Here is a 19,383-nt window from a genome sequence, read left to right as displayed (position 1 = left end):
CCATCAAAAAGCAATTTTTATTCTAAAATCATCAAATTAAACCAAAATCCTCAACATTAATAGCAGACGGCCACACGACGACCAAAAAACGACGTAAAATATTTGGAAATAACAATCGACAAAACACTGAAATCCACTAAACCCTTTCAAAATATGATAATACAAATTACTAAACGGGCAAAACATTTCCGATTGCGAGCGTATGAAGATAAAGGGATCAGGACAAAAACTGGAACAAAAATATACGAGTCCATCTGCCAACCACTGTTAGATTATGGACACATATTGACGATGAATGTAACGGAAAAAATTAAATAAAGTATACAAATAATAGAACTGAATGGACTGACTAATTACAAAGTTAAGGCACTCCAATAGGGCCCTATACGATCCATCCAATCAATTACAATACGAACGCACATACATGACAAGAATAAGTGAATGACTACCTTAAATCAGGAAAAATAGAAAGACAATCGCCACGACTAGACCATTCTGAATCCACTTTGTCTTAGAAGATAAACAATACAATCCCACTTCATTTTTCTTTCAACCACTTTGTTGGAGTATTTCCAAACCTAAACTTTTTTTTTGTTCTGCAAATTATTACCTTCTATTGTCACAAGATCAGAAAGGCCAAACGGTCTATGTCCTATTTCACTGGAAAATATAACATTTTATTATAAAAAATATATAATAATTAATAATACTATTTTTTAGAGGAACTTCCCACATATAACATTTTATTTTAGTGTGGCACTCTGCCATTGTTTGGTATTTCCCTCCCATCGGACACCAAGAGTTATTGAGTTATTTAAAAATATGATTAATTGGCGTCTCATTTTCGTGCACTGCGATATCTCATTTTTGGGCCATCGGGGGCGTCTCGTTTTTCATTTACAATTATTTAACCAATAAGTAAGTTAATGAAGGCAGTTAGCAATCGAAAGTGTTGAGAATGAAAGAATTGAGAGAATTGGCCAGTTTTATTCAACGACCAATTTTATTCTTTTTCACATGTTCCTATATATATGTATATGTGAAAAAGAATATAGCCTTGCTTTGCAAAATATAAATGTTAAATACAGCGCTTGTAAAAAGTATTGCAACACATTTATAACTTTTATAAATCCGATATTAAAAAAAATGCTTCAACAAGTATAGTTTTATTGTAAAAAAAAGCATTTAATGGGTTATTTTTTGATAAAATTTTTCACCCGTATCCAACTACCTCTACTAACTTTTTATTTTTAAATGGAAAAGTACATCAAATGAAAAGTAATTCATAAGGGATACAACGGTATACATAAAACTAAAATTGCATATAGATTCCTCAAAAAAATAAAATGGTTAGATATAAAGTAAAGTACCTCATTTAGAAACTATTACATCAAGCAAAATAGAAATTCCTACAATAAATACTTAAATTGGGCTCCATTAACAACTTGGCGATAACCCAGTCGTTCCTCGAACCCTCTTATGCAATTATCCAGTGTTGCTTCTGTTATTCATTCTAATTCTGTTTGAAGCTTAAGATATAAATCATCTAAATTTTGTGGTCTATTTTTGCAAACGGAATCCCTTAAGTGACCTCACAAAAAAACTCAAGGGGCGTAAAATCTGAAGATTTTGGCGGCCATTCTATTGCGTCTCTTCTATCAATCCATCACCTAGGGAAAATTTTATCGAGATACTTTTTCACAGTCATAGTACAATGCAGTAATGCACCATCTACTTGGAAACAAATATTATTGGCTACTTGTTCCCCATTTCCTTTAGGGAAAATTCTGGCGATTGATGCGGTGATTTCATTTTGCAATAAGTGAAAATATAATGCGTTGTTTAAGTTCCCTTCTATGAAAAATAGAATGATAAATCGGTGGCCGATTATACCTTTCCATAGATTAAGTTTGTACAAATGTTGTGTATGCAGAGTCTACATCCAATGAGGATTGTCTTTAGACTAGTAGCAGCAATTATGTGGATGAATAGATCCATTTAAGTAAAATGTTGCTTCATCCGAAAATAAAATTTTAGAAAAGAACCTATTATCCTGAATGCCTTTTTCTTGCATTAATTCACAAAATTCCATCTTGTAATTAAAATTTACAGGCGACAACTCTTAGGTAAAGGAAATTTTATATAGGTGAAATTTTGCTCGTTTTAAAAAATTGCATAATGTTTTTGCAGATACATCAAATTCGTCGGCAAGTTTGCTAGTGGACTTTATGGGGTTTTAACTAATACATGAAGAAATGTTTAGTGCTTTATCGCCGCTAGTTGCTCTTCGAAGTCTTTTTCATTTTGGAATAGTTTTCACACTTCCAGATTATTGAAATTTTCTATCAATCCGACAAATTACATTCTTATCAATAGGTCGGTCTGGATATATTTTTTTTAAATACAAGACACACTTCTTCACAATTTCTTTTATCATCCCTATACCCCAAAAAGATTTACATTTCAATTCTTTACTTCTCAGATAAACGATCAATTTTTTTAATATTCTAACTATGGCAGATGTCTAACAACTGAATCCAACTACTAATGAATTCTATGAAAAACAAAATATTTTGTACTTAAAAAATTGTTTACTTTGAAGACGATTTGTAATTCCTACGTCTTATTGTTACTTTTTCACTTAAAACTTTCAATCTTTATAGAATATGGACTTTCTTCCGTTTTTCTAAAAAACTATAAATTCAATTTTAGTTTTGAGTATACCGTTATATTCCTTATTAAATTACCTTTCATTTGATATGCTATATTGGGTACATTGCCATTTGAAAATAAAAAGTTAGGTGAGGTTGGTGGATAGGAGTGAAAAATTTGAAAATCCAAAATAATGCATTAAATGCCTTTCTTAAAATAAAATTATACGTGTTTAAGCTTTTCTTTTTTAAATATCAGGTTTACGAAAGTTATAAACGTGTAGCAATAATTTTTACAAGCCCTGTACATTCTATCCATACAGCCCACATTCAATTAGGTACGAGAATCGACTTGCCCCTTCTGGTATTCTTTACGCGCCCGATTTAAAAGTTTCAGCTGTTAAAAAACTGCTTAATGCATAGTAGAATTTGAATCTGTTTTTCTCAGTCAGTTCTTATTATTTCATTGTGTGTTCAGGGATACAAGTAATAAACTAACGATTTCAGCCTTTTTGATACTTATTTTCCCAAAAAATCCAATATCCCTTGTCCTTGACCGACATTCGGACTATGTCAGTTTTAGACCACCTGACTTTGGCTTCCAATCCTTTGTAGTTAATAAAACAAACTAAAACCGTAAATGAGTTCATTAGCCCATAATTTTCTCAGTGTCGTGATGAATAAGGAACGTTTCGTTCATAATTATTCGAGACCTCCAAACAAAGTGAACATTTCAGACATGAAACCCATATTAATTGGGGAATCCTTGGATGTTTCTTTCACTAAGCGAGAAATGTAAATTTACTAGAAACCTAACGAGTTCCGAGAAGCTTTTAGGAGAATATAAAAAATAAAGCTTTTGTTAAAAAGTTTCGAATGGGTGTGAAGAAGGCGTGACAATTCTACTCTATCTTAACAATAATTAAATCTCTGGGCAACGGCAATTCCATCTAATCCGAATAATTTAGCTTTAAGTGGAGTAGGGCGGGAACGGATTAAAAAGTGGCCTAAAATTGTTTGATTGTCGACCCAGAAAGCTAATTCCTGAAAAGTTTACGTTTTTTGAGCCTTTTCAGCACGTTTGGCATATTTACATACAGTTTGCAGGAGGTAAGCGACCTTTAATTACGCAACCCAAATAGCAGTTTAGTAGGTTAGTAAGCAAACTAAAAATCCTTATCATTAAAAAACACTGTTGCATGTGGCCACAATATTATCCAAGCACGAGTGTGTTTTTTCCGGTCTCTGCCTTTCTTTATATTCTGGTTTATATTTATTTAGTTTCCACACCATTTTCGTCCCTCCTATTCAATTCAATTCAACGGTAGAAATAACAAACGGCTTTTATTGACTGTTTGATGGCTTCTCAGTGCCAACAGCCGACAAATACACATTTTCATATATTCCCCCGCATGCCAATACGTTTTTCAACATTTTAATGTTTTTTTACATCATCAATTAAATTTCCCCATAAATCCGTGGAAACGGGTTTGTATGGGTGCACATCCCATATAGAGTCGGCAATAATTCAGCAATATCTGGTGATTCATTGGCAACAGACACATATCCGTGTCCAAATGAAAGTCAGCACACGTATATCAAAGGAATGGCAATTTCAACAAGCGAACGAAACGTGCAAGTCCCACTCGTCTTGCTAATTTTGTAAAGGAAATTCTGTACTTTATAGACAGTTCAAAAGAAAGCTGAATTTCCGCCCGCGCTAGAAAGTTTTGTCAACAAAGGAACCGCCACAGACAAAAAGCCGAATTCCTTCATGTTCCTAGACAATACCAAACTGTGGTGTTGCAGGTAATATTAATTAAAATGTTCTTTTGTTGGAAGGTTTGACTGCATATGAAAGGCTATTGAAATGTTGCAGGAAGATCGTCCTGGAATCTAAACAGAGGAAACGTGTCAATGGCCCTTTTGCGCTTTTCAGGGGGATTTTGAGAGATTAGACTGCCAACGAGTATTGTCCATCAACTGGGTTGAAATCTACATATGAAAAACGTTGCACGAGTCATACTGTAAATTGTCCGGATAGTCAATTCGGAAAGCGACATTTCCACTCAACTCTAATTTTGGGGGCGAAGGTTACTTAATAAACCATAGATTTTCCACAAATTATCAAAAAGAAAAACAGTTATTATATTAAAAAGGAGATAAATACGAAAACCAAGAAATTAAGAAGGTATTTTACATTAGATTGATGATCTTTTAGAATTTAATCGAAGGTTCTCAATTGAAAGATGAGAGCTTCACAAATGTGAAGCACCAAAACACAACAGATGCAATAAAATTTTCCATGTGTCAATAAGCAGATTTTTGCGGAAATGAAAAGATTTCTTTGAAATCGGTGAAATGATGGTTCCATTCGAGCACTTTTTCGAAAATATCTTCAACCTATTGAAAATATTCCTAAAAGTTTCCAAAAGGAAAGGAGGTTTCAGCCACTTTCAAATTTTAGGCTCCGATATCTCGGGAAGCCAAAAAGCAGTTGTATCCATCCATATGGATCAAATTAATCGCCTTGATGACCTCTATCAGCCTGTACTGAACGAGTTGCTCTTTCACTTTCAGTTCCTGAGATATGGGCTAACATTCATATCGATTTTTAAGATTTTCAGTCTCTTGAAATGAAAGTTCTTAAATAAAAAAAAAATCTTAAGATTCCAGAGCCTGAATGAAAGTATCCAAAGTCCACATAAAATCCATATATGTTGATTAGAGCATTAAATATTTCCGCAAAAATTCGAAGTTCGCCTGAAAATTTCTGAAGAAGTGAGGAATGCTTAGTTTCAACCACTTTTTAATTTTAAGCGCCAACGTCCTGAGAACCAAGAGAGCTGTTGCATTAGTACAGTTATTAGCTAAGAAATTTATAAATCGTTTCCTTGATTTTTAAAATTTGTTGATTAATTTCAAACAGATTTTTTTATGGCGAACGATTAGAATTAGGGAGCTTTTATCTAAATCAACTGTTGTTCTAGCAATAATTTGAAGTTTTCCTCTGCTTCGTTGAGGTGAGAAGCTTTAAATGGCTATCGAACTACGGTAACGTGTTTTTTCGAAAAGACACAGTTAAAATATGAAATGAACAATATCAAAGCGAAAGGAACAAGCTACTAGAGCAACGAGTCAGAAGCGTTTTCCAACTGTAATAAAGGACTTGAGTAACATACTCCCGGAGCGTTAAGTCCATCCCTAATTCATGACCAACTGCTACTTCATGAAATTGTCCAATAAAATATATCTCTAGGGCTACACCCTTATCGAATTTCGTCGATTTAAAGCCTGGTTTATAGATTCACACAACGTATGGTTAAGAAGTTGAACAGGTTCATTCGCATGCTGAACTTTATTATAGAATACGTATCGTTAAAGTTAACCTATCGTGTCGTTAAAAAGATTGCGCAATGTTCGTCTTTCCATTTATCATCATAAGCTTGACGCACATCTTAAGCTTCTCATATACGGCCAAGGAAAATCAAAAATGACAAAACAGATACTCGCAACATTTGAAGCTGACAACAAAGCTCTATACGTTCTCTACTTACTGAAAACTCTGCAATACAATTGAAGAACGAAAGAGTAGTAAAAACTAGAGGATGAAGACGAAAATAATTTTTTTACGGGCGTAAATTTATATTCCATTACGTGGGATCCATTAATCAGATCGCTTTAACCCTTCTGTATATATGTAAATAACTTCCCTATTTTCCAACAAGGTCGAGGCACGATCGACAAGTCGCAAAGTTGTACATAGTGATAGTATTAGTATTGTTAGTTAAATATTTAGCGGAACTTTAGTTAAGTTATCTTTGTTAGTTCTAAGGTGAAAAGAGAGGTGAGGGGGTTGCTGTACCCCTATACGACGCCCATGTGTGTCGCAACCTGGTTAGCAGTATTCTCATTAATTAAGAGGGTTTTGCGATCGTTATCTTGGTTATTTATATTTGGCGTTTGATGTCTAACCACCCTTTGTCGGTGTTAGGACTTGCGACGTATTGCGTTATATCATGGATTATAGTTATGTTATTTATTAGTTTAAATGTTCAAAGTGAGTTTAAGAAATTGACGTTACGCCCATGGACAACCCCAGCCATTGGGTAATACTGTTGGAATTCCCAGCGCTTAACACCCATCTTCGGCTGAGGGAAGTTATTTTATGATTGGGATTTCCAGCACTATTCTTTGTCGGACTAACATTGCGAATTTAAATTAAAGGTACCGCCAAACGAATACAATGGCTGGGCTCCAATAAAAGCCCAGCGACCATGCCTCTGTGCTACGCTTTAACGCGACAAGGTAGCTTAGAAGCCGCTAATGGGGCCTTATCGGGAGTACGTCTATGGGTGTTACACCTCCGTATCAGTACTTAAGGAGGGTGCGAAACTGAAGAGGCTCTCTTTTCTCGCTATTTCATCACGGACTCGTGCGCGCTAGATTCTTCTCGTCAACATTCTTTAAATAACGTATCTCTCGATATTGTATAGTTGTTAATGTTTCCAATAAACCTTTGTTAAATTAAGAAGGTTTAGTTTCTCTTATACGTGAAAACAGTGTCTCTGAGACTGCGAACTCAGGGTGGTCTTTCATAATCGATCAATCTAGTCCACGATCTTCGTAGTTCACGGTTATCGTATCGAAAGGGGTAAATCGACCCAACCACGTACACGCGCCTAGTTTGGACCAAACAGTCGGCACTGGTGAGAAAGTGCAGCTTTCTCGGCATTCATGAGAAAGTACCAATCAAGTGCTATCAGTAACGCTGTAATGCCGCAGGTGGTGTCATAAATCAATAATTGCTTTTTAGCCAGGATACGACACTATTTTATTACCCTTAGATTTAGTATTTAACATCGCCCCGAGCCTAAAAGGTTCTCTTTCTTTCATATGGCTCATTTGTACCTATTATCCGTGGAACAGATGTTAAAATAGTGTATCCATCATTGGAATAAAGCCTTAAACAACAATATTAAAAACCTACAATTATGAAAATCCAAAAATTATTTAAAAAATGATTCAAAATAAAAAGTCACTTGCACTAAAGTTTTTCGTGGTTTTTACATTTATAATTGAAAATTTGTATCATACAAATTGTTAAATACCTGGGGTATTTTAGAATTAAAACAACATAGCTGGCTTCAGTACCAGCCACAACTTATCGGTTCAAATTCTCAAAGTATATTGATTTACATAATCATATTTCAACGGGGATTAAAAAATAAACTGTCTATACGCTGTTAATAAGCGTACCCTTGATAAGCATGGCAATTTTGGCTACTCAGCCATGAGTCACCTTAGCGCCTAACGGCTTAGATTACTGGACAATGATTCCTTATAGTTATTGCCAGCGAAGCGGTCAGCAATTAAACTTGGATGTTTGACCAATAATGAAATTGATGTGATTCCCGACGTAAACGGCTGATGCAGCATCGGGATACACTAACATACTTAATTATAATTAAAAAACAAATAATAATAAAACTAAAAATACTAAACACAAATTTTTAAAAATCGTTCTTTCCTTCGTTTGAAATCGATGGTTTTTTCGATAGGAACATTCTCTAATGTTCGCTTACAAGTATTCATGTTCTCCGTAGCATTATCAAAAAGAAACTTTGCACCTCCAAGAACTAATAGGGACCAGTAGACAGAATAGAGTAAGAAAAATTAGGAAGAAGGCTGATTCTCCTATTCGATTCTATCAGATCGTCCATCGAGTTAGTAATATGACCTTTCGGTTATCATTAAAGTAACTCTTGAAGTTCCTAATTAACATCCATTTGAGACCACAACGGCAACTTCACATTTTTAAACTTAAGTTATGAATATTTGAGAGCAAAGAAAAAATTCTTGAAGTCCTTAATTAATATCCACGAAAGTTGTCCCATAGTTCACACAGATAAATGCTTTTTTTAAAGTTAATTGTCGCTTATTTCAGTGAAAAAAATGTTGAAGTCTACTCATAATTAAAATTCACGCAGTCACTTGGAATCCAGACCGACGACTGAAACTTTCTTTTCATAATGAATTTTCGATTATTTCAATTAAAAAATGCTTTTGAAGTCTGTAATTAAAACCCGCATAACTTCAATCAGATAAAACACTAAAAACTTCAAATTTCCTGTTTTTAATTCATGCATATTTGTAAGAAAAGGAAGACGTCTTGAAGCCTCTAACTAAAATTCACGCAACGACGTGAAGTTTTAGTTGGAGGCTTTTTTCAGAAACCGCATAGATAATAGAAATATTTCCAATTGCTGAGCATTTTAGAGGAAAAAAGAATCTTGAAAACCGTGATTAGCATACACGACCTCTCGCTAAGGAACTCTATGTATAGAGTTGTGTATCCTTGTATATAGATTATAGGTATTACTTTTCAGTTGTATTGATGAGGAGCACCTAAGATCGATACACCCCCGAGGTACGCCTCTGGTGGCATTAGCTAGTTGCCGCAAAAGACTTTGTCAGCCCTATAGTTACAGTTCTAATTCCCAGTTAAGGCGCCTCGGTTTAATGCGGTGGGTAGTGCAGATGGCACCCTAGCCAGGGTACGCCCATGGTTTATTACCATAAGCTTTAGTATTTAAGGCAGGGTATATACAGGGCATTCTGCAATTCTTCTTGGTTCGGACAGTCGCCGGCAGTTCAGAAGCCGTGTCCGCGCTCGTAAATTTATTGTCCTCCGCTTTGTTTCACTTTGTATTAATAAACGCACACTTCTAATCCTTTCTCCTGACCTGTGATTTCTTTCATAAGATAAAAACACCATCCTACATTTGCACCAGTATCAAACCAAGATACTACATACATATGTATATGGATGACGCCAATTTCATGGGAAAATTACGTTTCAGTCTCCAATTAAAATCCGCCTGACTTCAAAAAAAGCGTCATGGAAACCTAAAAAATTTCTGTGTTTAAATAATTGGAGTTTGACAGTGGAAAAAACTTCTTGAAGCCTGTAGTGAAAACCTACGTATGAGCTGTTAGCATTAACACCAAAAAATCAATTTATTAAAGAGACTTGGTCAACACATTAATTGAACTTAGACTCTTTAAATCTATCGTGAAAATTCACTCAATGTCACCGAATTCTTGTGTGAATTGAATGAAATTTCGATTGCCTGAAGGGAACGAATATTATTGAAGTGTTTAATTAAAATCAGCGTAGCCCTCCATATTTGCGGGCAAAGAAAAGCGTATTAAAGCTTCTAATTAAAATCCACGAGACGTCTCAGAGTCCAGTCCAAACAGATAAAAGATGTTTTTAAACATAAACTAAATAATGTCTTAGGGAAAAACACTCGAACGTTATCATTAAAATTCAGGCAACCTCACTTAGAAACTACATCGAAGAGTACAACTTTCAACTAGGAAAATTTGATTGGATTTGAATGGAAAGATGACTCTACAAGCACCCAATTAATGTCCGCATAAGTTCAACTGGGGGCCACACCAATAAATTCAAATGCTTCTTGAAAAATCATAAGTCTGTGCAATAAAGAAATAATTGAAATTCAAAATATATAAAGTCGTTAGCCACTACGTGAAAGCCAAGGAAAACGAGGAAGCCCGGAAATGCCTACACTTCTGCTGGCATTTCTTCAATTTCTTCAAATCCCCCGTACTGTGAGTTATTGAAATCATTTAATTGAACTCAGCACGAGATTGATTAAATTCTTGCATGAGAATATTTTCGGATGGAATGTTTTAGATTTATGGTATTTAAGCGATTGGAAGTGGAAATGGGAGGAGAAAGCGGTTTAATAAACTTTAATAGATTATATTCCCTTAAGCGCAAATATGCCATTTATTTTTTATTACAAATGGAATTTGTACGCAAAGAAATAAACATGCCTAACCGCAATTACATTGTCATACACTGAATATTACGGAGAAATCTTAAGTCTTTTCGATGCCACCTTAGTGGCCCTCCTTCATCTCCTCAATTTCAGGCTCCGCTTTCTCTTGCGCATAAAACCTCAGAAACATATAAAAATAGCTTTATTTTAAGCCGATGCTTTCAATTCTGAATATACATATTTTCCGTTGATTGTAAAGCTTTCCATTAATACCGGCGAAGCATGGGTAATTCTATCAGTCAATATTGACCTGTTCGACTTACTACGGCTTTTGTCCTTAAGGCACCCTCCATTAACTATTTCAAGCATAGTAATGTCAAATGACTCTATTCCTTCTGACACCCTTCTTTAGAGCTTTTTATATAGAGACATGCAATGTTTCAATAGTTTATTTTTACTGAAACTCTTTCATCATATAAAAATAATGTTTTTGGGTTTCATTTTTCTCTAATTAGTGGCACTCGTGGGTCGATCTATTACTCGAGTACATTATTTGTCCAATGATTTCACTGTGGGGACTATAGTTTTTATTGCATAAACGTTCCTGCCTACCTTTGATAGCCTCTAAACTCCTACATTACCCTTACGTTGCGTGCCTTAAGTACATTCTTATATCCCTTTTATAGACTCAGTCCTAAAATAAAAATAATATGTAGATTCTTTTATGCGCTCCGGAAAAATATGCCCCGTTCCTCTGGATTTAGATTGCATTAGATTGAAAGTCCACAACGACTCTGACTGCATTAAGGTAATAAATAGATCAGACCCGATGCATGTAGACAACCCAGACTTGGACGATATTGCCCCCATGTCGATACAATTTGAAATTGGTTTATTATTTCAGCCAGAAACTCTTGGAAGTTCAAATAATGTTATTGGAAAAGCCTTTAATTAAATTCCATTCCAACAAAGAAACTTCTAGGATATATTTCCGGTTTCAGTGTGATTGTTTCAAGTCAGAAATACAAATTTCCAGAATAATAATTCTAATGAAATTGTGGTATACAGACGTCCTTTGTTGGTAAATCTTTTCACACCAAAGAGGGCAGATAAGTAAATACAAAAATGACCTCATGTGTGGCAGAGAGACGAGGTTCTCTTTTTTCTCTTTAGAGATCTCTTTAGAGTCGTTATTGAAGGAAAACCAATTCGAACTGAGAAGGATCGAAGTATATTTTCCCAAATAAATCTTACTGAAGTCTGCGAAAGTGACAACTTTCAGCAGCCTTCAAATGAAAGAAAATTGAATATTCTTGGTTGGTTTCTTGTGGATGTGTGGAAAAGATAGAAGTTACTTTCTTTTACTATTAAATAATAGATTTGTGAATGGAAGAATTCTACGTCATCACTGTGCGAGCACAATTTCTATCTGCGGTTGCAAAACTTTTCACGAAGTTTATAACCACATTTGAAGTTCCAGTTTCATACTTTTTTGTCCTTTGGCACTTCTTGAAGCATCTAATTAATATCCACGAAGTATGTAGCCATGTACCACGCAGCAAGTAAACTGTTAACAATTTTAGTGATAAAAATATTCTTGAAGACTACCATTATATTCTGCGCAATCATTCAAGAACTGGACGGATGACTGCGACTTTCGATTATTTCAATGAATAAAACGCCCTTATTAATGCTTCCAATTAAATTCCGAATTAGAGACCACATCGATTACTAACAAGATTTCAATGCTTAATTTACGCATATTTGAGAGTAAAATATAAGGGTAGAACAGCCAAATGGAATAAATTCAATATCTGCATATTTCGACATATGTGAAAAAAATACCGAAATACGTCAATTTTAGATTATGAAATAACATCCTGTAAGGTAAAAATTTTATCTATATTTTTCACCCCGTTTGCGTGACAATTGCAATCCCCAAAGTTTTAATTGGAAAGCATAGGTTTGTGATACTTTAATTGAAAGGTCTTTTCACGCTTTATTCACAACTGCTATGGTTTTACACTTTATTGCCAAGAATAATAAAAAAATAAATCCATGTAATTGACATTTTCTACAATAAACTAAAAACTTAATAACTAATACCATTTTGTTATTGACAATGTAATAAAATAATAAAACAAATCAATCTCAATCTTCTGTGAGATGTTCAAGATACATGCCTCAAATCTCTTGGCAGTATCCTAACCGCAAATAAAAATGTCTTCTAACATTAATCAAAATCTGAGGCGTAACCGATCTAATCGCAAGCGTTTTTCTTTTTTTTTAATCAGTTAGATTGCATGATTTAGTTCAGGTTAGTTTTGTACAACATACTCTTTAGATATCTCCATAAGAAGAACTCTAATGAAGTAAGATCTGGTGATCGTGCTGGCCATTCCAGCAATCCTTACTTCCCTATCCACCGATTTAGAAAAGTTAAGTCAAGGTACATTGAGATTTATTTGTTTTGTTACTTTACTACATTATCAATAACTAAATGGTATTAGTTAATAAGTTTTCAGTTTGTTCTACAGAATTTCGTCAATTACATGAATTTATATTTGTTTTATTGTTTTTTCAAACAAAATTTAAAAAACCATAACAATTTTGAATAGGAAATCAAGAGATCTTTCAAATGAAATATCACAAACCCATATTTTCAATTTAAAAATTTGAGGATTGCAATTGTCATGCAACGTGGGTTGAATTTAGGGAAGACATTTTTATATTCCAGGACATAATTTCAGAATATAAAATTGAAGTGTCTCTATATTTTTTTCACATATGTCGAAATATGCAGATATTGAATGTACTCAATTTGATTGTTCCACCCATTTCTTGAATCTCTATCTAATCTCCAAATTAAACCCCACATATCAACGATCATAACTCATGTAGATACATGCAAAATCATTAAAGGTGAATTGTTAATTATAATACTTTATAGGTAAAAAAGTATAGGATTAGAATTCACGCAACGGACTAAGAAATTCATTTGCATGAGCGCAATTTTGAATGAAGAACTTTTAATTACTTGAATGGAAATAATACTCTTAGTCCCCATTTATTATTATCGCAATTATAGACAAAACTATGCCGAATTTTCTATACCTGTAAATAAATACAATTTTCAAAAGCGAATTGCTTACCGTTTTTGTTCAAATAAAAGATCCTTGAACTATGTAAATAAAATTCGCTGAATATCACTCAGACTGCAATTTTTAATTATGGTTTTTCCTTTATTTGGAGGCAAATAATACTCTTAAAGTCTCCAGTTAAAATTCCTATAACTTCAATTAGAGGCAGGACCGACCACTCCAAAATTTTAATTATTCATTTGTGTATATGAACGAGCGAAAAAAGGCTTCTTGAAGCCTCTAATTAGGGCCCACATATCGTCTCCCGAGTTTTAAATAGATAAATGCAATTTTTGAAAATGACTTGTTGACTAACTTAATTAAAAAATTCTCTTGATATGTATTATTAAAATTCCCATAACGACCGCAATTTTGAATTATGAGTTTCTGATTACTTCAATGAAAAAAGGTTCTCGAAGCCTCTAATCAATATCAGTGTAACTTCAAATAAAGCTAACGCCAATAATCCTGAATTCTCTATACCAAAGGACTCTTTCCAGCCTTTAATTAAAACTCACGTTTCTTCTCTCAGATGATAGAGAGTCATATGGATAAATACAGTTTTCAGAAGTAAATTATCGACTATTTTAGCTGACAAAAGTATAGTTAAAATAAATGAATTTTTGATTATTTAAATGGAAAAAATACTCTTAAAGTTCAAATGACAATTCGCATGCAGAGGCGAAACCGCAAAATCCAAATTTTCTATGCCTACTTTATGCATATTTCAAAAAGACAACTCTTGCAGCCTTTAACGAAATCTCACTGATTATCTCTTAGAGGCCACGTAGAAAAGTTGACGTGGTATTAGTTACTTTAGTTTAGTTCAAAAGATTCTTGAGGTTTTTTATTAAAACTCACATTACTTCATTCAGAAAAATTGTAAACATGGTAAGATTTTCACAAACCATTTTTAAATATTGAATGGCAGTGAAATCTTGTAGTTTCTAATTAAAATTCGAATAACTTCAATTAAAATTTTTGCACGGTTGAGAGTGAGAAAAGACTTTTTAAACATCCAGTTAACACCCACGGATCCTCTCTTAGGGTCCATATAGATAAATACGATTTTAAAAGTAAATTTTTCACTTAATGAAAAAAATTCTAAAGTGTATGATAAAAATATGACGATTAATTGAACGATTAATTGAATGTTGAAGTCTGCAATTAAAATCCGCATAACTGCAATAAATAGATGACACTGATTGCTGAAAATTTGCTATATTTCATTTAACTGTATTTGAGAGAGGACACATCTCTTAAAAACCTCTATCTAGACTAACATATCTTCCACAGATAATACCATTAAATTATTCTTGAAATGAAAGGAAATTGAGTGTTATTGGCTCATTTCTCGTGAGTGTGCGGAAAATATAAAGAGAGAGATAAAAAGAAGTTACTTTGTCTTACTATTAAATAAAAGATTTGTGAACGAGGGAATTTTAAATCATCACTTATACAGTTTCTATCCCCAGCTGCAAGAGTTTTCATGAAATTTATAACTGGATTTGAAGTTCCACTTGCATGTGGGGCTACGCCACCTCTAATCTGCGCTCTTTTCCAGGTGCTCGGGATTTTAATACAAATAGGGGTGATTTAGTCGGGCCAGTTAATAACCCCTCTCTAAATGAGTTTGCTGGGACAAGTGCCTTCTGAGAGGATAATAAAATTTTGTTGCCATAACCCACATAACAGTTTAAAAAGGAGACTTATTCTAATTGAACATTTAGCCCTTTCAAAAAATGCTCCATTCTGGAGATAGAGTAAACCCTATACAAAGTTGACATGCATGAGCCGTCGACAAACAACTTCGCCCCGAGAAGATTGATTAATGTTCACGTTAGAAGGATTTTGACAAATCTTTAAGTCGGGCATTGAAAAAATTCGATGGAACTTTCGACTATTAATATAGCCCAAAATTTAGATCTCTTCCTGCAAAGTTTGCTTTAGATTGATGGGTATCGCCGAAAGGGCCTTAACGCCAACGAGCTTGATTTAGACAAGAACATAAGTTTATAAAATCAGTTGGCAATAAAGTTTCACCCATAAACTGAAATAAACCTTTTATTGCTGATTTGAGTCCGAGCTGATTGTAAAGTGGAGCGTGGTAGTCAAAAACTTCGCAAATTCGATTTTACGTTCTGTCAAGTATCAAACATATTTATGTCTAGTCCAAGGAAAATCTCTTAACATTCTACAACATTTACAAGACAAGAATGTTTTGTCTAGTAAAAGTCGTGTGAACAGTTGCCGTTTCAGGTCGATTTATTCCACTTTGCCATGTTCTTTTATTCCAAGAATGCTCAGCAATTTATTGGGTTCTTATTCTTATTCCCGATCGTCACATACGCTTATTATTTATATTCGCCTTGGAATCCCTTTGGATCTGCAGACGTAATCATAGACTCAATACGAGTCAGAGAGTTGAGGGGTTTACGAGGATTTTCATTATTAAAGTTGAGAACCGGCTATAATTCATCATCACACCACCAGAGAGGCTGATAGTTGACTTACATTCTTATTCAGCTTAATTCAACTGGAAAACTGTTGAAATTAATAGGTTAAAAATACTCTGCTTTAACAACCTCGTGAGAATCTGAAGTCATGGACCGGGGATGGAAATCATTACCGTTCAGTTGAGCGGTGGGTAAAATGTAGGATTAATCTCGGATTTTTAAGGTCTTTCACACATCAGTGCATCAAATCCCTTACGAATAATTCACCGTGAGGATGGCATTTTCTATTTATGGATGGATACCTATTGCTGTGGTTACAACTGCTACTCGACGGTGAAGTACTTTATTTTTAGTTCAGGAAATGCTTAGAATTCTACAGAAGTGCTGCATCGAGTCATACGAGAGTACCTACAGGAAAAATTCGATCGTGAGCTATTCGACCTAAGAAACGCGTCCACAGAAGAAATTGCGTTTCGAAATTTCCGGAAATTGCTAGAAAGTCCTACGAACTCTTGAAGTGTAAAAGTTATTTCCCAGCTGCAATTCAGCTATTTAGGAGCACCTCATTTACTCTCTTTTTAGTAATTCAGTGATGTTTATAACGGAACTTGGAAATTCAGTTGCATCTTAAATTGCGGATTAATTAGTAATTGAAATTCATTCCCATTCTTAAATAAATGCTACCCTTGCAGCGGTCCTGAAAACAGTTGTTATTTACCAAATAAGCAGCAAAGGGCATTACCATTTCAACGCAATAATTTATCTCTTTTCCAGATGGTTAGCCTCAACAAGACCATGCAAGCATCCAGAACAATCCTAAACTCTTCCCTAAGTGCGATGGTAATTAACGTCGGAAATTTCGCACTCGCCCAAAGCAAGGACAATAACTATTCGGAACCAGTTAGTGAAAATGCCTCCCTTGAAAATGTGATGCAGTTTCTCTCAAATTCCAGCATGAAGGGCGAAAGTGCTTTCGAGAGCCAGTTAATGATACCTCTGTACATAATAATCTTCATTTTGTCCATAGTGGGGAACACTTTAGTGTTACTTACTTTAGTGAGGAACAAGAGGATGAGAACGGTCACGAACGTGTATCTATTAAACTTGGTGAGTATTGCTTATGTTCGCGAAGCTGCTGAAGTAGAGACAAATCTGGATGTCTCCGGAATTGTAATTTTTTGCTTCGCTCCCCCAACCCTAATAGGACCGAAATGTAAATCGTCTGTTCCCACAATGCCGCTCTAAATTAATTGAGTTTTGAACTTTGTTGTTAAAGTAAACTTTATACGTCAGGGATTGCTAAACAGGAAAGAGGACTTACATGTGTGGATTATGCAAGGGATTTAGGAATTATATTCATGAGGGGAATTATAGATTTTGCCACCCCTGAAAAACGGGCGTAATAAGAAATTTTTAAGGGCGACGTTAAACAGGTAAACGAGCATGTGGGCTGATGGAGAAGTTTCTTTTCGAGGTAAATGGTAATTTATTGTGATGGAATATTTGTGTTTTTTGATAAACATATTCTTCATATACATTACACCCCCTCAAAAAAGTAATTACATCCTAAATGAGCTCAGACACGAACGAACCTTTTAAGCAGAACACAAAGCAGACTTAAATCAAGACGCATTACTTGCACAGTAATCCCTTATAGATTTATTACATTTGGCAGGCTGCTTCCGACTGGAGCATTAGCAGAAGGATTTATTTCAATCTTGTTAGTCTTGGAACAGCATGTGATGCTTCGAATTCCGGCAATTACGAGGATATTTCCTCATGCGAAGTTAAATAACCGGATTTAACCCCCTTTAGAGCAATGCTGGCAACAGGTTTGACCCAAACTCTGGCTTTTGCAACGGGTACACCGCACTGCAAAGTTGTTAGGGAAAGTTTCAAAGAAGACTCCAGCAAGTACGCAGCGGAAACCTGAAAAAGTTTAAACACTGTATATATTTTATTTAATGATTCGTAACGTCCAATTCAAAGGCTTCGTGTTATTGTTATGGTTAAAATAAACAGAATTCTTGGAGGATTTTAGTAGGTCTGGATTAAAGGAAACGGCAAAGGGAGCACAATGTCGAGCGGATTTTGAGAATCGGGAAATCGAGGCATTTTAGATCCAGATTTTCCTCATTTGAAAAATTTAAATTCTGAATGTTTCTTGGCAATGGCAAAAAGAAAAAAGTTCAAGTTTTTTAGGTCACTTCAGGCCAGAAAATTTTAGCTCAAAATTTAGACTTGAACTTCAGGTTTATCTTTTATGCAGTAAATCTCTTAGGTTGCTTGAAGTCCACTTATTCTTAAGTAGGAATTCGGCTTTTTTAGGTCGTTTCTGATTACTAAGTTTTTAATCTAAGATCTGGGTATTTTAAGGACACTTCCAATCATAAAATATTAATTGAGAATTCGCTTCATTATACGCGAAATTCGTGTTACTAAGATTTGAAAGTATTTCCAGTCGTCGAGTTTTTAATTTGAAATTCACGGCTTTTCGGTCACTTAGGGTCAATAGTTTTTAAGCTGAAGTTGAGATCGAGAGGCGATTTCTTTGGATAAATTAAGATAACATTTAATTTAAATTAAGAGATTCAACAGCTTCATTATTAAAATAAAGAGTTTTCATTTTTTCTTAAATATTTCACTTGTACTTTCACTCACTCCCACTACTTTCTACAACACACCAAATAATTTTCAGAACCTGTATAACTACATTTTGATTATTATTAAAATTTACAGGGTCTTTTCTCACCCCCCCCCCCCTGCATCGTTTTACCATTTCAAAGTCCTTCGTTGGCTCTTCACTTTCTAAAATTCGAATGTTCAATTTAGATATTCTCCATTTTTGGTATTTTTTCCGGTATCTTTAACTGTTTTGGAACTACAAGCGAAAATAGCAACTGGCGCAAAATTTTTCTTTGTATTGATTCAACTCGAATCCACGTTTTTCCTGCAAATTTCGGAATACGGGCAAATTAGATTAGAGTTGGGGTGTTTTCTAAATTACAGTCCAATCGCAATAGGATGAACACGAAAAACCGAGGGTAGTTCATACCAACGAGGGTGTTGATAGAAAAAAGGGTGTAATTAAATGAAGTTTATTGATAAGCACCAAATCAAATTGTACATTTTAAAGATAAAAGAAATTAGTAATTTTTTCTGGACATTTTTTTGAGAAATTCTGACCATTGCCGTTTATTCAAAAATCTTTTTAAGTTGATTATTTCGATAATATTTATTGAATTTTTTGACTACACCATTTTATGGCTATATTTAATGCCCTAACAGTGGTAGAAAGGCTAATTTTTTCAATATGTAGATCGTT

The 19,383-nt window shown here is 34.4% G+C and overlaps 1 protein-coding gene across 1 annotated transcript in view; it reads left to right on the top strand.

The window, feature by feature from the left end:
- Positions 1-19,383, top strand: part of LOC136414200 (cholecystokinin receptor type A-like) — a 99,496-nt gene that overhangs the window by 59,853 nt on the left and 20,260 nt on the right. Inside the window, exon 2 of the mRNA XM_066398080.1 lies at positions 16,833-17,165. Coding sequence (XP_066254177.1) covers positions 16,833-17,165 — 333 coding nt within the window. The remainder of the gene's footprint in view (positions 1-16,832; positions 17,166-19,383) is intronic.

Source organism: Euwallacea similis, chromosome 16 (assembly GCF_039881205.1).
Source record: "Euwallacea similis isolate ESF13 chromosome 16, ESF131.1, whole genome shotgun sequence".
Taxonomy (NCBI): domain Eukaryota; kingdom Metazoa; phylum Arthropoda; class Insecta; order Coleoptera; family Curculionidae; genus Euwallacea; species Euwallacea similis.
This window is presented reverse-complemented; position numbering and strand designations above follow the sequence as displayed.